This window comes from Nerophis ophidion, linkage group LG26 (genome assembly GCF_033978795.1).
Source record: "Nerophis ophidion isolate RoL-2023_Sa linkage group LG26, RoL_Noph_v1.0, whole genome shotgun sequence".
NCBI lineage: Eukaryota > Metazoa > Chordata > Actinopteri > Syngnathiformes > Syngnathidae > Nerophis > Nerophis ophidion.
In genome coordinates, this window is record NC_084636.1 from 24,415,887 (window position 1) to 24,437,802 (window position 21,916).

The 21,916-nt window shown below is 39.4% G+C and overlaps 1 protein-coding gene across 4 annotated transcripts; it reads right to left on the reverse strand.

Moving 5' to 3' along the window:
- Positions 1-53: 53 nt before the first annotated feature.
- LOC133543901 (methyl-CpG-binding domain protein 3-like) lies at positions 54-21,831 on the reverse strand. Of its 4 annotated transcripts, none has more exons than XM_061888794.1 (7): positions 21,689-21,717; positions 17,493-17,561; positions 16,970-17,129; positions 9,248-9,385; positions 6,248-6,338; positions 5,971-6,148; positions 54-945 (listed from the first exon to the last, which is right to left on the reverse strand). In XM_061888794.1, exons 1-7 carry the CDS (start codon positions 21,700-21,702, stop codon positions 795-797), a joined length of 801 nt encoding a protein of 266 aa, XP_061744778.1. In that variant the 5' UTR covers positions 21,703-21,717; the 3' UTR covers positions 54-794. The 4 variants fall into 4 exon arrangements, with proteins under 4 accessions (XP_061744778.1, XP_061744780.1, XP_061744779.1 ...); XM_061888796.1 differs by lacking the exon at positions 21,689-21,717 and adding an exon at positions 17,742-18,101 and having other exon boundaries at positions 17,493-17,582; XM_061888795.1 differs by lacking the exon at positions 17,493-17,561 and having other exon boundaries at positions 21,689-21,831.
- Positions 21,832-21,916: the final 85 nt, after the last annotated feature.

Below are 21,916 nucleotides of genomic sequence, written 5' to 3' on the forward strand. Positions count from 1 at the left end.
AAATAATATACATTTAATTGTAATAATTTATATAAAAATACAAAAAAAAACAGTTGTGTATTTCATGGCATAGTGACTTTTATTAATTACAACAATGCAATTCCTCAGCAATAATCCTGTTGATATTGAATTGACAATTTCAGCATGAAACATTATTTACCGTTAAACATTGACACAGCTGGGATTTTTTTTTTTTTTTTTAAAAACACTATCCCATCTATTAGGGATGAGAATTTATAAAAGAAAGTAATGACTGATTTGCTTTGACACCAGTCTATGGTGACTTCTATGGATAACAAAAAAAATGAATGTGAAAACAGGATTGCGTTGCTTGGCAGAAGCGACAATAACACTGATGAGCGTACGATAAGTTTAAGTTAAAATGTTCGCAGCCGACATAAAGTGAATCGTACAAATAAAATTCAAGATGGCAGCAAAACAGTCATGTCCAATCTGCCTTAGAATGAGTAAGCACCCCAAAAATGTCACTGACATGTTTGATTCACATGATTGTCCACCCCAAAAAAATCTATTAAAATTGTATGTAAAAATATTCTTCTTATCCAACACAGAATATGACACATTTATTCCAGGATAACACAAACGTCCTGTTAGGGGCAATTTTTTTTAAAAAATGTTCTCCACCTCGTTTTGAGTCTTTTGGTCATCATGGTTGTGATTGGGCAGAGATCAGGGTCAAATAGGGGGCGTGAAATGTCAGCATGTGTGCGTATGAAAAATAAGTAAAAGAAAGAAAGCTTTTTTCAGAATACAGCAGAAGGACGTCCGTGTCGCTACGCGCTTTCCATGTCTTCGCTGCCATTGCCGTCATCCTTGATGCCTTCGCCCTCGCTCGCCGCCGCCTCTTCCACGTGGGCCAACATGTCAGCCATGAGTGCCTCTTCCAGGCGCTTCCTCACGCTGTATACCAGCTCTTCCTGTTTCCTGTTCCCAAATACAACAGCGGCAGTCACTGGATGAAGCATCGGTCAAGTTATCCATTTTTTTACCTTTTCCAAAACAAACTTAACCACAATGTAATCATTACAAAATTACTAGTTGCTAAGGTCATTTTTATCTTTAGAATATTTGTTGAACGTTGTTCCCCAAACCAATATGGTAAAAATATCACAATTACTAGTTGCTAAGGTCATTTTGCTCTTTAGAATTTTTGTTGAACTGGTACTGGGCAGCAGATGAATTTTTTATTTATTTTTTTAATTTTACTAAATCAACATAAAAAACACAAGATACACTTACAATTAGTGCACCAACCCAAAAAACCTCATTTTTTCATGACAAAAAAAAAACAAGCAAAAAAAAGAATTCCCCAACCCCGCCGGGCCGCGGGACAAATTATCAAGCTACAAAAAGGTTGGGGACCATTGCCCTAAAGCAGGGGTCGGGAATCTTTTTGGCTGAGAGAGCCATGAAAGCCAAAGATTTTAAAATGTGTTTCCGTGAGAGCCATATAATATTTTTTAACACTGAATACAACTTAATGCATGCATTTTTAATTGATAACACATTTTTTAGAGTACAATAAGTCTCCTATTATTTTTAATAACATTTTTATTCTGAAGCTAACAAATAATAAATAAAAATACTTCTTACCAATAATGTGACTTCTTGAACAAGTGCGGTAGGAAATGCATGGATGGATTAAAATGCATGAGAATGTTTTATATTTTGAAGGTTATTTTTAACACTGTGATTACCAGTAAAATTATTCCTTACTTATTGTGTTAAGCAATGTCAGCTAAGATTTATCTGAGAGCCAGATGCAGTCATCAAAAGAGCCACATCTGGCTCTAGAGCCATAGGTTCCCTACCCCTGCCCTAAAGCAATATGGTAAAAATATCAACAACAAAAAAATTCAGAACAGTCAATATACCAAACACTACAAAATGGGACCCATTGCCTCCCTGCTGGGCACTCAACATCAAGGGTTGGAATTGGGGGTTAAATCACCAAATGATTCCTGAGTGCGGCCACCGCTGCTGCTCACTGCTCCCCTCACCCCCCAGGGGGTGAACATTAAGATGGGTGAAATGCAGAGGACAAATTTCCAGTGTATGTGTGACGATCGTTGGGACTTTAACTTTATATCGCTATGTATCACGATATAAACAAAATCATTATTTTTCTCATGTTTAAATCTTGAATGCCTAATAAGTGAAACTTGAAGACATCAGGTTATTTTTGATTGAAAGATGTATTTTTTGTCAGTGGTTGAACATGACAGATATTCTGAAGAACATGATACAACAGTTTAAGATAACAGGCTCCATGTACAGTATCTAACTGTATAATATTTATACACACTGCCAATATTTTTTTACAAGTTTCACTTTGTTTACATATTACTGAAGCGATCGTTATTGTGTTAGTTACATGCACAAGGGTGGAAAACTGGCGTGCCCTGTAAATGTATATACACGTAGCGTGGACATACACAAATGCAGGTCCAGAGTTCCATCCATCCATCCATTTTCTACCGCTTATTCCCTTTTGGGGTCTCGGGGGGCGCTGGCGCCTATCTCAGGTACAGAGTTCCATTAACTTATATACTTAAGGTTTAATTGTGTCCAGCGGCAAACGTGCATGCGTTGCCTTGACACAAACATTCTCCTCTCCATGTAAGTGTGCTTGGATTTGAAATAAAATGTACATATTATTGTATTCGGAACAAATCACTATACACAGATGATATATGTTGGGCAAAACACATCCAGAAGTGCCATTTCTCCATAGATTGTCTAATACAACCCCTAGCAAAAAATGATGGAATCACTTGACTTGGAGGATGTCCATTAATTTGTTTAATTTTGTATAAAAAAATCAGGTAGCAGACATGGCACACAACTATAGTCATTTTAAATGGCCACTTTCTGGATTTAAGAAACACAAAAATGATTTAAGAAAATAAATTTTGGTAATCGGTTTCATTTTTAGATGAAGCCAAGTGAAAAAAAAATATGGAATCACTCAAATCTGAGAAAATGTTTTGAAATCATGAAAAACAAAGAAAAATTCCAAACACAACTAGTACTTTGTTGCAATTCCTCTGGCTTTTATAACAACTTGATGTCGCTGGGGCATGGACTTAACTAAACAGTCTCTTCATTAGTCTTGTGCCAACTTTCTCTGATTGGTGTTGTCAGATCAGCTTTGCAGGTTGGAGTCTTGTCATAATTTTCTTCAATTTCCACCAAAGTTTTTCAATTGGAGTGAGATCAGGACTATTTGCAGGCCATGACACTGACCTTATTTATCTTCAAGGAAACTCTTTACAGTTTTTGCTCTGTTGCAAGATGCATTTTCACCTTGAGAAATTATATCATCCCCAAACATCCTTTCGATTAATGGAATAAGTGTCAAAAATGTCAATTTAAATTTGTGCATTTATTGACGATGTAATGACACCCAATGCCATGTACCTGACATGCAGCCCAATATCAATGGCTGTTGAAATGTGCATGTTTTCTACAGCCAGTCATTTTCATAAATCTCATTGGAAAAACACAAAACAATATTTTCTGCATCATCACCATTCCCAATACGGAGTCGCGATTCATCACTGAATATGATATAGATGGCGTCACTGTAGTGGCTGCTGTTGGCAGGAGCTCTGTGGTCTTGTGTCATCCTTTTGTTTCCCTCTTGTTTTCATGTGCTTTTATCAATTACGCCAAATAACGAAAGCGAAACCGCTTCTGTCAGGACATGATCTCGAGAAATTAATTCACGCCTTTATCTCGAATCGTTTAGACGACTGCAATGCCCTGTATGTAGGCATTAGCCAGGCCCGCCTGCAGCTCCTGCAGAACTCTGTTGCTCGTCTGCTCACACAGACCCGCAGACGTGAGCACATCACCCATATATTAGCGTTCCTTCTCTGGCTCCCTGTGCGTTATCGAATCAATTTTAAACTATTTGTTTTTAAATGTCTAAACAACCTTGCGCCAACATATCTCTCCGACCTCCTTCAGCTTTACTGCCCCACCCGATTCCTAAGATCAGCCGATCAGCTGCTACTGACGGTCCCTGACACGAGGCTGAAGCTTAGAGGTGACAGAGCTTTCGCCGCTGCTGCTCCCAAGCTCTGGAACGACCTACCTCTGAGTGTTAGACAAGCCTCCTCTCTTCCCGTTTTTAAATCTCTCTTAAAAACATAATTTTATTCCTTGGCTTTTAACACTGAGTGATATCCATCCTGCAATGGCACCCCATTATACACCTGCTGTGAACCTGTTTTTATGTTTTATTTATTTTTTATCATGTTCTGTTTGTGTTGTGTTGTTTGTTCGGTTCTCGTATTATCTTTTAACCTGCCCAATGTACAGCACTTTGGCTACCTGTGTGGTTTATCTGCCTCCCGGGAGCCTTTTGGCCATGGAGACCAGCTTCTGGGTCTCTGCCACACCAGAGTCAGTTTGGAGAGACTGGGGGAGATGCGGATGAAAAGGCAGGGCTGCGGAGCTGGCACTGAGCGCCTGGACCGACACACTTCACAGTGTCTTGGCTGAATGAGCATTCTTCTTGGACGTATCCTCGCTCATCCATGGGGACTGGTCACTGGCCGAGAGTTGGTTGGCGATCGAGATTGGAGTCAGCTCTCTTGGTTGCTTTGTTGGGTCTGCTACTGTCTCTGGCCATGCTCTCTCCACCCCAGCAGATGACGACGTGGAACACAGCAGGGGCCACCACAGTGTATATTTTTATTTTACTTTTTATTCATAGCTGTATGTAGAAGTGGCTGGTTGCATCAGCTCCGCTACTTTAATGTCTTTCACGTCCTTTGTGTTTTTTGAAGTTTCCCTCTTACACACAGGTAAGAGGGATGTGTACTATGGCTATGAGTTGTTTTTATTCTCTTGGCCTCAGTCTGGACCCCCTCTCCAGGAGCCCAAACTTAGACCGATTTTTTTTTCATTTTATTTTAATCTTTTATTTTTTTCTCCCATTCCCCCCCACTTGTTTACCTGTATCTCACCTTTTTTGTAAGGAGCGCCGGACGTTGGCAGACCCGTCAGCGATCCTGTTCTGTCTCCTTGTAATGTTTGATCTTGAATGGGATTGTGCTGAAAATTTTAATTTCCCCTCGGGGATTAATAAAGTATGTCTGATTCTGAATACTTTTATAGTACACAATTCCTTTTCTTTAGCCCATTGGAACCTTGTGTTTTCTGTTTAGCTGATAATTACAGCCAAACAGCTTTGGTTTAGGTTTTTTGTATTTAAATCCCATTTCCTTCAGGCAATATCTTTGTTTTGTCACAAATAGTGAGTCTAGTTTCATCCCATCGGTTCATTTATTTTGCTGTGCATTTTGTTTCCAAGACATATTGCTTTAAGTTTTCAGTCTTGACACTTTGATGTTTCCCCAGATACTTGCCTTTTACAACCTTCTCATGTTGTTTGTACTTGGTCTAGATTTTAGACACAACCGACTGAACAAATAACATCTTTTGCAACATTGTGTCATGATTGAACTTCTTGAAGAAGTTTCATAGTCCTCTACTTTTTTTCAATTTAAATAGCTCGAATGTGAATGTTGTCTGTTTATCTATGTTGGCCCTGTAATGAGGTGGCGACGTCAAGGGTGTAGCCCGCCTTCCGCCCAAATGCAGCTGAGATAGGCTTCAGCACCACCCGCGACCCCAAAAAGGGACAAGCGGTATAAAATGGAAGGATGGATGGAGTTGGAGGCATGATTCATGTTAATCCACCTGGTGCAACAGCTATTCAAGGTGTGAACACTCATTTTTAACTGCAGACTACCCTTTAATCTGATGCATGTGTTTGCTTTGGAAATCCAAATTTACATGGTGATTCCATATTTTTTACAGTGAAACGTTTGTCATGTCATTAACGGTTGTTTACTTCTTTTCACACTTGTGTGAAAATTAAGTGTAGTACACGGCGTGGTACAGCACGGTAAGTATGCAAGTATGATGAAAACCCACCTGATGTCCTCGTCCGTAACAATAAATGCCTTGCAGAGCGGCTGCGTGGTGTTGAGCCACACCCCTGGGTTTTTCTCCACGGCAGCGGACAGCTGGCCAGTGATGGGGGCAGCGCTGGTGTGGAGAGCGCTGGCGATGGCCGACAGTAGTGTTTTGTCCGTGCAGCCTGGACCCACGCCTGACGGGAGGAAGTAGCATATATCAGCTGTGCTCACGCTTCACACTTATTTTTTAGTCTATATATAAAGGTGAATGTGAAAAATATGAGAAAAGTTACCTTGGAGGCCTTTAGGCAGCTCCATTGTCTTTACTAACTCTTCTGCAATGTCGTATGCATTCAGACCACTAAGTTTTTTCTCCCAGAACAGCTGGAGACACAAAAAAAAAATCATGAGTGAAATAAACAGGCAAAGAAAAGCAGAGCGCAAACATGATTGTTTGTCGGGTTTTACGACTTCTATTTGCTATTTAGTTTGCTTTGGCATTCAGGATTTGTCGAATTTATCATTACTATTTTCAGTGATTAAAACGAGGTAAAAAAAAAAAAAAAAAAAAAGAGGAATTGAAAAATATCAGCTGGGCTTCAAGGGGGCCTTTTAGGGGTTTCAGGGAATATCGCCTCAAGTAGTTAAATATATTTTACTATTTTTAAGATGCTTTGCAAGGCATTCCCTACATTAAAAAATATGTAAACATGCAACAAAACCTGTTAATGTTTTCTATCTATTAGATGCTGTAGCGACCTGGCCAACCCAAAAACTGGTATAGATGTGAAATCACTGCTCTAAATATCTTTTATGAAGCTGACAGGGTCAGCGCCATGTAATTTTGTGGAGGTGTTCGCCAACAGTCTTATGCAAGTTTGGAAGGGCTGTTTCAGTTATGTATTTACGATCAGGCTAGCGGGAAAATCCCACATTCTACACCACTGACTGTGGCTGTCATCCAATACTATGAATTCAATTACCGTAAATTGAGGCCTATAAACAGTTACTTTTTTCCTACACTTTGCACCCTGCGGTTTATAAAACGACGGTGCGGATAATTTATGGATGTTTCTTTGCTGATTGCCATAATACACATAGTTGTTTTTTTATAAAACCCAAGCAAATACACTAAAAAGGTGCATTATTGTTTGTGCTATGACGCCATCTTTTGGACGAGTTCACTCAATGCAGGTATTTCAGTGCCCCACTGTTTAGACCGAAAGTAGAAATGTCGTTCCTTCTTCCCGTCGTTCATAGCGTTTCTAGTCATATGGATTCTTGATTCACCACGCCAAGCAACGTTTGTAAGTTTTACAATCCAATTAAAATTGTATATACATACTAAACTGTCCCATGTGTGATGTCTGTAGGTGTGTTTTAATGCATATTTTTACGTGCTATCGTGATGTAATAAAGCGAGGGTCATTAGCATTAGCTAACACCATAAGGAACGTCTGTATTAGTATTATTAACGTCTGTTAGTATTATTAATTTACACTACCTATGTGCACATGGACATACTTAATGAGATTAAAAGCCTAACCGGAATATAAAATGTTTCGTGTAAACACGACAATCGGAACATTCTGACCTGATAAAAAACATTCTGATCTAAATTTCATTTCGATGAAGACCGGTGGTTTATGCTGATAGTCATTCAGATTGGAGCACATGAAAACACTTCTGAAATTTGGGTTGAAATTATGCTTACTGAGCATGTCTTTGAGCTTGTTATACATTGGTGGTGGAGGGGGGACTAAATCAAATAGTCTCAGAATGAAGCGATTATCTTGCTGCTATCTCCCTCCATTCAACAAGTACATAAGTAGCGTTATATATTGTTGAGTTTGGTGCTCTAAAAACGAGACAAGCAAATACAAAGTAACTAAGTAATGAACAGAAGGAAAAATCTGTTTAAAAAAACACCACGACAGCATCGGCCAAGCAAAAATGCACAAAGCCAAGTTTGTTATAAGCAATAACACAACTTTCTGTTTATGGTATGGTGCTGCGCATGTCAAAGTAAAGTATTCCAATTTAAGGTGTGATGCATGAAAACGCAAATCATAATCAGATCATTTTTTTCAGGGCCCATGTACAAAGGAACATTCAGGTCCGAATTATGATGAGCTCAATAACATTTTGCCCACGTACATGTGGCTAATGGCATTCTTTTTATATTGTTTCAGTTTCACAAATTCCTCAGTAAATTCGCCAAAACGTCGCCGTGGAGTTATTGAGTCTGTTTAGCTGATTGAAGAGTTAGTTTTCGCAGTTAGTGGGTGCATGACGATGACTTTTGTTTCGTTGGATCATCCGTTTTTCTGCCGTGCTACAGGCAACGTTTGGAAACAATAATTTGTGTAAATAACTTATTTTGCATCGTATATATCTGCGGCTTATAGTAACGTGCGGTTAATATATGGGAAAAATGTTCCTAAAACTTATGGGGTGTGGCTTATATATTGGTGCAATCCATAGTCTGGAAAATACGGTACTTGATGGCAAATGCAGACTTCACGTTTGGATTCTCATGAAAACTTTTTTTTCCGCTGAAATGTATCCGTTAGGGTTTGTTTTTCCGCCTTGTTACCTGTCATTGCGGTAACTTCACTGTGTGCATCTGCATGGGAGGCTTTCAAATGCTTCATTAAATTGCTAGTATGTAAACGTCCCACCCCTTGAAACAGACTTATTGCAAAGCTTGCATGTTGCTGTGTGAGTTTTTGGCTGCTCGAGTAAGTTAGGAATACTGCCACACTGCTACCATGATGTTTGCTTTGCTACCGCAGTCTTCCATTGGTGCAGTGGCCTTCCATTTCCGAGGAAAAAGAGGCGAAGAAGTGATTTGTGTGTAGCAATAAGAAGTAAATTCCGTGTAGTTGCATTAACATGCTGGCAGAGTTATTAGCTTGAGTGCGCTCCATTTAGGTTGTAGACCTGAGGTTTCTTACAAAATACATATTAGGATGGTAGATTTTGTTACAAGTGCTATCTGATACCAATACCTCCAAAAAGTGTCGTATCAGCATCGGCACATCCCTATATTTAATTAAGTGAATCTTTGGCTTACCGCTACAGTTTTGGAAACACAGGGCTCGAAGAATAGAGGAATTCAGCTAAATAGCGGATGTCAGCGATCCCTGTATTATACATTGTTTACGTATTAATAAATAGTGGGAAGAGCTATGGTGGGCGAACCCAGGCCGTATGGATCACACAAGTCAAAGCAGGACTAGAGGTGCAAAGTGTGCAAGTATGAAACAAATCATCTTGTGTGAAGAACTGACCTGTCGGGGTTGATCCACAGCTTTCTGGGGATCTGTCTTCACTTTGTTGCTGGGATGGTTGGTTACCTTGGTAACGGGTTGCTTAAAGATGGACGCTGTCTGTCTGACTGGAAGCGACGTGTTTAAGTCGGGTTTTCCCTTTGAAAAAAAAAAAAAAACAGGACAAAAAAACTTTTAAAACGGTGATTAGAATTTTAACAGTTGTCACAACATTTGCCATTTTAAGTGACATTTTAGCACAGTTTATGGCCATGTAAGAAGAAGTTATGTCAAACTTAAAAAAAAGAGAATCCTGGATTGGTGTGTCAGTGCACACACAAAATACACATTAAAAAAACCCACCAAATTCCCTTTTTGGCATCTTGTCAACATACAATACCTCCCAAAAGTGATTATACCCCTCACATTTTAGCTACCATTTAATCACATTATATGTTCTCAAGGGAATTGCCTCTTCTTTATAGAAAGTGAACTTGGATATTATTTAGAGTAGTCAATGTACAACTTGTAAGGGTTTACTGAGTCAGCACTGAAGAGATCTACGCTAGCAACACAAGAGTGCACGATGGGACCATTCTCTAATCACCGCGTAACTTTTTTTTCTACGTACTTCCAAGTTATCCACATTTGTTTTATTTGTATTCAGCCTGCGGACACGGCCACCCCGCGTAAATTAGGCTATAGTGCTTAAGTCTGGAATGAAGGCAGACTTTTTATCAAATTTCAAATGATGTGAAGTGAATTATATTTATACAGCGCTTTTTTATAGTGACTCAAAGCGCTTTACACAATGAAAACCCAAATATCTAAGTTACATTTAAACCAGTATGAGTGGCACTGGGAGCAGGTGGGTAAAGTGTCTTGCCCAAGGACACAACGGCAGTGACTCGGATGGCAGAAGCGGGGCTCGAACATGCAACCCACAAGTTGCTGATACGGCCACTCTACCAACCGAGCTATACCACCCCTTTAAACACTCCTTTGTGCAGTTTGAAAATGATAGATCATGGCGTTTCACTAACACTTGTGAATGTCCTTAAAATCCATGAACATAATACTTTTAATTTGAAAAGGACGTATCAACCCAGGAAGTTCTGTCACTACTGCTTGGCATCCGTTTGTGTACCTGCGTGGGGGAGCTTGGATGTTTGATATTAACTGTCAAAAAAATTCTACCTAATCAACTGATACACTACATTATTATTTTTCTATTAAATAGTCACACAGTTGATTAATGATTAGGGTCCGAATTGTATGAACGTCCGTTCGTCACAGCAGCATGTCCAAAAACAGAAGATATATGCACGGCGCCCTTCCGCTGTGGTCGCGCTAACGAAACAACAATTTACATTCTGATTTCTGATAGTCAATACAGCGGTCCTTTTAGCCTCAAAACATTACATCTTTCCGGGCGTTTCAACTGAAGTGATCAGAAAATATTTGATAATTTTCTGGAAATGTATTTTATACTAAATTCAAAATTGAAGAGCAATATGTATAGTGTAGCCTATTTGGGGTGCTTGACTTATTCCGGCCTCAGAGGCACGGAAATGGGAGAACGCATGGAAGGCCAGATTTGACAGGGAACACCCACATTTAAGAGTTGCTATACTCAAAAGAAGAAGGCTCGCAAGGACAGCGTTGTTCTAGGGCTGCATGAATGCTGGCCGGCTGGGGAGATCATTCTGTATTTTGACGTGTTGACAGAGTTATCTGTTATAATTTACAAAATAATGGCAGTGTGCTGAGAAATCTTCAGTGGATAATGAATCAAGAGAACTAAACAAATTTTACAAATGACTACTGCAAAAGTAGTGATACTTGTGGGGGGTCGCGGCTCTTTGACCGGGCAGAAAAAAAAAATGAAAAATTACACGCATGATTGCACCTCACATTCTTGTCTGTCCAATTCACTTGCTACACCACCATGAGGTGCGTGCCATGTTTTTGAACGATTTTGGCAACCTTAAGCAGAAGGGGAAGAACAGAGTGGAGAAAGAATGCGCCATAAAGAGACACAGAAAGAGAGAAACAGCATCTCACAGCTTACATTGTGTTACTTGGGGGCCATTCATTATATGACTGAAAAGCAAACTAGGAGGCCTAACTTTGGAGTTTGTCTGCATAAAAAAAAGCGCCCTTCTTTTATTCTTAAACTTGCCTACTATGATAAACGAAAAGTTAAAATTGTATTTGTAAATCTTTTTGAATTGTACTTTTTGTTTATCTGAGCAACTGAACTTGTTGTTTTTAATGGTAATGGTAAATTGGTTATACTTGTATAGCGCTTTTCTACCTTCAAGGTACTCAAAGCGCTTTGACACTATTTCCACATTCACACACTGATGACGGGAGCTGCCATGCGAGGCCCTAACCACGACCCACCAGGAGCAAGGGTGACGTGTCTTACTCAATGACACAACGGATGTGACTAGGATGGCAGGAGCTGAGGATCGAACCAAGAACCCTCAGGTTGCTGGCACGGCCGCTCTACCAACCGAGCAACACCGTCCCATTTTTGAAGAGGTTTCACCTCTCATCCAGGTCTAAGTTTAGCTGCTTTGACTCAACACCTCAAATACTGCATACCAGGTCTTGTTAACCCTAACAGTCTATTTTTGTTAAACACATTGAGTTTGTTATGAAAAATAAGATAGATGTGAGTTAGAAAATTTGGGGCCACCCATTGACATTAAGGGGTGCCCGCAAAATAAATTGAGAGTCACTGCACCAAAGTATATTAAGGTTTACTTTCAAATAGACCCAGTGGTGGTTAAGAGATATGAGCAGATAGGAGCTTTGTGCCCGGGTAAGGTTGCATTTCATGATTTAACTTCACGTCTGCTAGCATGTTTGTTGCTTTTTGCCTGCTGCATTTTACAAGTAGGGTGGTTTTTGCCATCTTTATCAAAATATAACTATAGATGTCAACATTGTGTATGTGCTGAAAACTTTATGATTTCTGCCTTTGGTAAATGCATAACTTTTTATACACTAATTTCCTCTTGTCCTCCAGTGATAATGCCACATGGAAGAAACTATTTTATGTCATGGTGGTGACGATTTCTACACCATACCAACTGTATTTACATCTTGAAAACGGCTCTTATGATCAGAATATTTAATTTCAAAAGGTTTTGTCCCTTGAGAAGATATACTGTAAGTTAGGGGTGGGCAAACTACGGCCTGCAGACCACATCAGGCCCGTTGGTCCCTTTAATTCGGCCCGCCAAATATTACAATACAATTGAGCAAACATCTGTTTTGAGAATTGCCACAACAAAATACTACTAGACTTTGATCAACAACACTGCTGCCCCTAAAAGAGAATGTAAGTGTTGACCCTTTAATACCATTTGTATGTTTGTTTGATGTTCTGATATATTGTTGAAAAATAAATGTACTATGATTAAAATAGCTCATGTTTGAGAAGCCTACTCTTAGTCCCAACAGATATGGTATATGCTTTGAAATGCATCAAGTGCTCGCCGGCCCCTCTGTCAAATTGCGAAAGCAACTGTGGCCCCTCAGCCAAAAAATGTTGCCCACCCTTGCTGTAAGTGACGATAGCTGAAATGTCACTTGTCTCTACCGTATTTTCTGTGACATTTTAGGACAGATCTGAAGTATTCACCCTCCATGAGCCAACTGTGGTCTTTTTGAAAAGTCTGCATTTGTATTACAGTGCTTGAAGGCACGAGAGGAATGACGTCACTTTATTTATTCTCAGGCCGCCGACTATGACCACCTACGACAGGGATGTCAAACGTATGGCCCGCCAGCAGGTTTTATCCGGCCAGCGTGATGAGCTGGCCAAGTATTAAAATGAGCTGTATTATTTTTAAGGAAAGAAACTCCTGTTCTAAATTTGTCCACTGAATGTCAGAATAGCAATTCTGTTAGACAAGCAAACGATTTATACCAGGGCCACCCAAGCAAGAGTTACACTGTAAAGGGTGACTGTGGCTCCTCCTCCTCCTCGACCCACATAAAACTTAAAACCTGCCGTTTTGTCTTCTGATTCAAACAAATGGTCATTTGGCACCCTCATTGCCCCCAAACTGTCTCTGTCAAACACGAGAAAAGTGAACTTAACCCTATTGAATAGTTTACCTGTGTTTCTTACGGTTTGTTGAGTTAGTACATGGTTGAATACGTGGACATGACTAAGGAGGTATTTGATACCTGGAAGACTTACATGTTGTGTTTATTGTCCAATCCCAGAAAGATTGTGACTTAAAGTTTAATCTTGGCTTCGTAGACACACTGAGACCAAGTCTGAGCTCATTGTGTTTTTGAATCTGCACCAATTTCCTCAGAATTTTCAACAAACTTGAAGTGTTTTGTCCAGAGGATTATTTGTGATTTGTACATTTTCAGTGTCCATCCATCCATCCATTTTCGACCGCTTGTCCCTTTCGGGGTCGCGGAGGGGTGCTGGAGCCTATCTCAGCTACAATCGGGCGGAAGGCGGGGTACACCCTGGACAAGTCGCCACCTCATTGCAGGGCCAACACAGATAGACAACGTTCACACTCACATTCACACTAGGGCCAATTTTAGTGTTGCCAATCAACCTATTCAGAGTAAGCTTGTTCTATTTTTGACCAAAGTAAAACAAAGAAAACAACCTTTTTTTTTCTCAGATTGTCTGACACACACTAGGTGTGGTGAGATTATCCTCTGCATTTGACTCATCACCCTCACCTCCTGGGAGGTGACGGGAGCAGTAAGCAGCAGCGGTGGCTGCACCCGGGAATCATTTTTGGTGATTTATCCCCCAATTCCAACCCTTGATGCTGATTGCCAAGTAGGGAGATAATGGGTGCCATTTGTATAGTCTTTGGTATGACTCAACCGGGGTTTGAACTAGGGCTGGGCGATACATCGATATATCACAGGTTTGTCTCCGTGCAATTTAGAAAATGACTATGTCGTGATATTTGAGTTTACGTTTTCACGCAGTTACTTTTAGCTGCAGGCATTACACTACAGGCTTTTATCATTCTTTCCTGTCATTTTCACAGACAAGCGCACCTTCTTACATACGTCACATACTGTCGCATTATACACCCTCGCATGAGAGGTAGCAGCGTGGGTAACATTAGTTGTGATGCTAGTGGAGTGGTTTGAGTGGTAATACGAGAAAGAAAGTGTGAATCTGGTAACAAATGAAAGAAGAATTAATTCCTAAGAAAAACAGCACGGGATCCATCATCTGGTGGTGGTTTTGCTTATAGCGGGAAGATGTTGAACAAATGTGCGGCAAAAGCGTTAAAGTAGCACCTACTGCTAATTTGTAGCATAATTTGAAATGTCCCACGCTAGAGAATGAAGAGTGCGTGAAACTGCATGTCAACATCTCCGTACAGTAACATACCCACAAAATGCTGAAGCAACCATTTCCAGATCGTATGAAAATAGTAAACGACAGAATTTAATAACGTCCTTAGTAACCTACCACACAGCAAAGGACATACACTATTCGATTTCCTGTTACCCAGCTCAATTTTATTTCAGTTATTGAAATATCTTGTGTGACATCGTGCACTAAAGTGCACTTTATTTGTTTCAAACTATTGTAGTTGTGTTTTATACAAAAAGTGCACTTCAATTTAGTGTTGCTTTGATATGTCATCTTAGTGACATCATGCAAAAACGTGCACCAATAGCTTGTTTTAAAATGTCTCGATACACGATATATATCTCGATATTTTGCCTTAAATGAACACTTGATACATATAATCACAGCAGTATGAATATTCTATGCGTCTACATTAAAACCTTATTCTTCATATTGCATTAATATATGCTCATTTTAAACTTGCATGCAGAGAAGGAAATCACAACTAAGTCAATTGACCAAAACTGTATTTATTAAACAGTTATTAGCAGGTGACTTTTCAAATGATGCTCCATAATAGCAATAATGCTACTTTTGGTAGGAACGCTTGTGCTCCACACTTGATTAAAGTTTTGTATTCGACATCCTTCCGCTTGAAGCCGAACCACCGCCAGACGATGGACGCCCTGCTGTTTTTCTTGGGAATTAATTCTTCCTTCATTTGTTACCAGATTCGCACCTTCTCTCTCTCGTATTACCACTCGCATGGCTTCGCTAGCATCACAGCTAACGTTACCCATTCTGTTACCTCTCTGCTCCGTGAGGGTGTATGAAGTTGCAACCACGACAGTATTTGACGTATGTAAGAAGGTGCGCTTGTTTTACGTCTCTGTGAGAAGGAGAGACAACAGAGTGGGAAGAGCCTGTAGTGTAATACCCGCAGCTAAAAGCAACTGCGTGAGAACGTATACTCGAATATCACGATATTGTCATTTTCTATATCGCACAGAGACAAACCCACGATATATCGCGTACATCGCCCAGCCCTAATCCAGATATATGTCATGTATCGCGATATGGCCTAAAAATATTGAGATATTAATAAAAGGCCATATCGCCAAGCCCTAGTTTGAACTCACGACCTCCCGATCTCAGGGCAGACACTCTAACCACAAGGCCTGGAGTTCTCTTTATTTTTAAGTTATCATGCCATGATTTTACCATTCTAGCCCGATTGGGACTGGCAGTACCATGCGGCCCCTGAGCTTAAAGGCCTACTGAAATGAGATTTTCTTATAGGTCCATTCTATGTGTCAGACTTGATCATTTCGCGATATTGCCATATTTTTGCTGAAAGGAATTAGTAGAGAACATCGACGATAAAGTTCGCAACTTTTGGTCGATAATAAAAAAGCCTTGCCTTTACCGGAAGTAGCAGACAATGTGCGCGTGACGTCACGGGTTGTTGGGCTCCTCACTTCCTCACATTGTTTAGAATCATAGCCAGCAGCAGCTAGAGCTATTCGGACCGAGAAAGCGACATTTTCCCCATTAATTTGAGCGAGGATGAAAGATTTGTGGATGAGGAAATTTAGAGTGAAGGACTAGAAAGAAAAAGTTAAAAAAAAAAGAAAAAAAATGGCGATTGCTGTTGGAGCGATACAGATGTTATTAGACACATTTATTAGGATAATTCTGGAAAATCCCTTATCTGCCTATTGTGTTGCTAGTGTTTTAGTGAGATTAAATAGTACCTGAAAGTCGGAGGGGTCTGGCCACGGGTGTGTTGACGCCAGAGTCTCTGAGGGAAGTCACGGCAGCTGCAGCAGGACGGAAGCTCCGCTGATGTCTCCGGTAAGAGGAGACTTATTACCACAATTTTCTCAACGAAAACTGCCGGTTGACATGTAGTCGGGATCCATGTTCGCTAGACCGCTCTGATCCATAGTAAAGCCTTATCTTTGGGAATTTGTGTGGCTAAAGGCTAAATAAAAGCTTCCCACCTCCATCATTCTACTTTGACTTCTCCATTATTAATTGAACAAATTGCAAAAGATTCAGCAACACAGATGTCCAGAATACTGTGTAATTATGCGATTAAAGCAGACTACTTATAGCTTGGATCGGGCTGGAAAATTATCCCCGCTACAACCGGTGACGTCAATTGCACGCGTCATCATACCGTGACGTTTTCAACACGACACTTCGCAGGAAATTTAAAATTGCTATTTAGTAAACTGAAAAGGCCGTATTGGCATGTGTTGCAATGTTAATATTTCATCATTGATATATAAACTATCAGACTGCGTGGTCGGTGGTAGTGGGTTTCAGTAGGCCCTTAAATTACTTTTCCACACCCCTGACCTGCGACCGCTCACCTTGTTCTGGTTGTTGTTGTCGTAACGCATCCTCTGCCGGTTCTTGTTCAACTTGCTCATCAGCATTTTCCCCGTGCGGAAGTCGAAGGAGCTGAGGTCCATCTGGTTGCCCAGGTAACGGGCCAGCTGAGGCTTGCTCCGAAACTTCTTCCCAGACGGACTGGACGACAGCGAAAAAGACAAGAGAAACATTGAGAATCCTTTAAAAGGGCGACGTGTCAGCACACTGAAACACAAAAAAAGCGGCGGGCGGGACAAAGAACATGCGACACAGCAGGCAAGCGGAAATGGATGATCCACCTTGTACCCACGATGATTACATAGCAGCACATGTAACACCTGCACATCATGTATGTAACATTTTCGGCAAATGTTCCGGAGAATGGAGCTGGTTGTGACTCCACGTGCGGGAGCGACAACTGCATGTGTGTATGCATGTACGGTATGTCCACTCATGCACATGATGCATCCATCATCACACAGCACAGGACACATAGATTGTTATAGAGTTGGGGGGGCCTACCACAAACTATACAACCGACCCGCCTCCCCCCTTTCTTGCCTCTGATCCTCATCTGGCTCTTCTCCTCTGCTAAAGGAGAAGACAATTCTGCTGTTGTTCAGTCACTTCAGTCTAGGGCCTCTTGACAAACTTTAAGGAGACCCCACACTCCCCCCCTCCCTCCATTAAAAAAAAAAAATAGTCCTGTGTGTATCCATCCGCGAACAAGCCGCCTCACAAGTCAAGTGAAAACATTGCGCTGTTAAATACCTAAAATAATAGACATCGCTTTTCCCGGCGGACAAACCCGACTTTCTGGTCACTTCTTCCATTTTCCAGCCCTTCGGGAGAGCAGTGCAGTCCCACCTTTTCTTCTCCATTTTAGTGGGCTCGAAATTCCACTCACTCACTACAAGTTAACGTGACACCTTTAAGCAGAAAGTCGTTTTTGTTGTTGTTGTTTTTGTTGTAGCCTTTGTTATTTGGCTCTTATAGTGTCGAACATAGCTAACTCGTAAGCTAGCTAACGTCTGCTAGCCTGCCCCCTCGCTTTGGCTCTTTGTTAACGCGCGGATCCCTCCGCCGCCCCCGTCCTCCGGGGCCGCATCACTACCCTCGCCACCACTGAGGCCTTTTTAAATACATCCGCGAGGGAAGCAAGAGAAGAAAGTGCGCGGAGGCTGCCGGGAGGAAGAAAAGGATCACGGCAGGAAGTTAAAACATCCTGACGTCAAAATAAAAGCACGTCGTCTTTGCCTCGAAACAAGTCAAAAAGTAGGGCACATGTGGAATTAAAAGCAGTATAACAGTGGACTGATATCTTTATCATCACAAAAGTTATAACATGTATTAGGATTAACTCATGCTAATGGTTTAGTTCAGGGGTCACCAACCTTTTTGAAACCAAGTGCTACTTCTTGGGTACTGATTAATGCGAAGGGCTACCAGTTTGATACACACTTAAATAAATTGCCAGAAATACCCAATTTTCTCAATTTACCTTTAATAAATAAATCTATATATATATATATATATATATATATATATATATATATATATATATATATATATAAATATAAAAGGGCATTTCTGTCTGTCATTCCGGCGTACATTTTTTTTCCTTTTACGAAAGGTTTTTTGTAGAGAATAAATGATGAAAAAACACTTAATTGAACAGTTTAAAAGAGGAGAAAACACGAAAAAAATGAAATTTAAATTTTTAAACATATTTTATCTTCAACTTCGACTCTTTGAAATTCAAAATTCTACCGAAAAATATGAAGAGAAAAATTAGCTAATTTTAATCTTTTTGAAAAAATTAAAAAAATAATTAGTAATTTTTCCTGATTAAGATTAATTTTTAGTATTTTGATGACATGTTTTAAATAGGTTAAAATCTAATCTGCACTTTGTTAAAATATATGAATTGGACCAAGCTATATTTCTAACAAAGACAAATCATTATTTCTTCTAGATTTTCCACAACAAAAATATTAAAAGAAATTCAAAAGACTTTGAAATAAGATTAAAATTTTATTCTACAGATTTTTTAGATTTGCCAGAATATATTTTTTTAAATTTTAATCATAATAAGTTTGAAAAAATATTTCACAAATATTCTTCGTCGAAAAAACAGAAGCTAAAATGAAGAATTAAATTAAAATGTATTTATTATTCTTTACAATAAAAACAATAAATTTAATTGAACATTGATTTAAATTGTCAGCAAAGGAGAGGAAGGAATTTAAAAGGTAAAAAGGTATATGTGTTTAAAAATCCTAAAATCATTTTTAAGCTTGTACTTTTTCTCTAAAATTGTCTTTCTGAAAGTTATAAGAAGAAAAGTTAAACAATAAATTAATTTATTTAAATAAGTGAAGACCAAGTCTTTAAAATATTTTCTTGGATTTTCAAATTCTATTTGAGTTTTGTCTCTCTTACAATTAAAAATGTCGAGCAAAGCGAGACCAGCTTGCTAGTAAAAAAATAACATTTAAAAAATAGAGGCAGCTTACTGGTAAGTGCTGCTATTTGAGCCATTTTTAGAACAGGCCAGCGGGCTACTCATCTGGTCCTTACGGTCTACCTGGTGCCCGCGGGCACTGCGTTGGTGACCCCTGGTTTAGTTCATTTTGGACATGCCAACAACATTTGGCATTAGCATGACATATCGTTAGATCATTTCCGGTGTAACGTAACCTTTTTACCGGGGAAATAAATGCATAAAGAATGTGTAACAACATAATTAATTGACAGTTTCAGAAATGAAATGATTAAAGGACAAAATAAAAAAATGCACAAATATAGACCTTTTGTAAAAAAAAAAAAAAAATTTACATATTCGGTCATGCTATTGGTTTAGTTCATTTTGAACGTGCTGAGACAAGATTAAACAACATTTGGCATTAGCTCGCCATATAAGGAAATAATTTCCGGTGTATCAATACATTTTTACTGGGGAAATAAAAGCATAAAGAATGTGTAACAACAGAATTAACGACAGTTTCAGAAATGAAATGATTAAAGGACAAAAAAAAAGCAAAATTATAGACCTTTTGTAAGAAAAAAAATAGTAGATATTCGGTCATGCTATTGGTTTAGTTCATTTTGAACATGCTTAGACAAGATTAAACAACATTTGGCATTAGCTTGCCATATAAGGAGATCATTTCCGGTGTATCAAAACATTTTAGCTGTGGAAATAAAAGCATAAAGAATGTGTAACAACATAATTAACGACAGTTTCAGAAATGAAATGATTAAAGGACAAAATAAATAAAAAAGTACAATTATAGACCTTTTGTAAGAAAAAAAATTGTACATATTCGGTCATGCTATTGGTTTAGTTCATTTTGAACGTGCTGAGACAAGATTAAACAACATTTGGCATCGGCTTGCCATATAAGGAGATAATTTCCGGCGTATCAATACATTTTTACTGGGGAAATAAAAGCATGAAGAATGTGATAACAACAGAATTAACCGACAGCTTCAGTAATGAAATGATTAAAGGACGAACTAAAAATGCATGAATACAGACCATTTTGTAAAAAAAAAAAAAAGTATATTAATATATTAATAGTACATATTCGGTCATGTTAATGGTTTAGTTAATTTTCAACGTGCTTAAACCAAATTAAACCACATTTGGCATTAACATGCCATATAGTTAGACCATTTCCGGTGTAACATAACATTTTTACCGGGGAAATAAAAGCATTTTCAGTAATGAAATGATTAAAGGACAAAAAAAAATTGCATAATCGATAAATGAATACCGACCAAGTTGTAAAAACATATATACATATTTGAATAAATGTTGGCTTAATATTCTCCATGTTTTTTTATACATCCATCCATTTTTTTGTTTACCGCTTGTCCCTCTCGTATGCTAAATATTTCAAATACTATGATATTTTTGCAATGTATGAAACTGGAGCAATGAGCTGTTAATGAAATAGTTTGCTGAGGACTGCATTTCATATTTGAAACACGATCTTATCAGTGGCATTGTGAAAGCTACCGGAAGTGCTACCATCTACGCTATTTCTCTTGACGCTGGTGTCAGGTAACAGCGATGTTAACAATAATGTCTACAACAGCTACTCGGAATCGACCTAAACCGCCAGAGCAGATGTGGAACGACAACAATCCCATCATGTTGTTTTTTTGGTAACATAAATGTTAACAAACGTCTTGTCGTCGTCCGGCGTGCAGAAAGTTTGGCGAAATCGGGATAGCCATTTCCCCACCACAATGCCGACCGTTGTCACTCGGCTTCTTCTTCTTTCTTTTTTTTTCTTTTTTTATGAATGAACAAAGTAGAGCACCATTATACTGTCAAATGAAAGAAAAACTGGAATAAACATACCGTGCATGGATCGGATGGGGTTGTTTGTGCAGAAAATGAGACATTGGTCTGCAAGCGAGGGGGTCTTACGGATCTGTCAAAATGGCAACATTGTCGACGCGCCGCTGCGACAACATACTTAAATGCAACACAACAAACATCAACATTTGGAACATCGACATCGCAAAGATGCTAAAAACGCACGTCGCCGCATCATTACGTGAGCACTATAGTCACCCGATCGCTGCTACACATTCATATTTACTAAGACGTATATTTATTAAAGACACGTTAAGGGTGTTAAACGACAGAGGCCATTGCAAACACTTTGTAAACGCTTTAATGGGCTTTTATGTCATGTACTTACTCGTTTTTATCCATCTTGATGGGGGTTTTGTTCCTCTCGCTGTATTAAATCCCTTCTCCTCTCTCGCTCTGTCCCCTCCCCCTTCCACTGAAGAAATTATCCACGCAAATGTCTCCCGTCTGCATGATAACGCGACTATTGTGTCCTTGTCACAGCTGGAAAACACGCCGCTAGGACCGGACTATTGCTGTTCATGCTGTATGTGTGGAACACATTTTAATGAGTGGA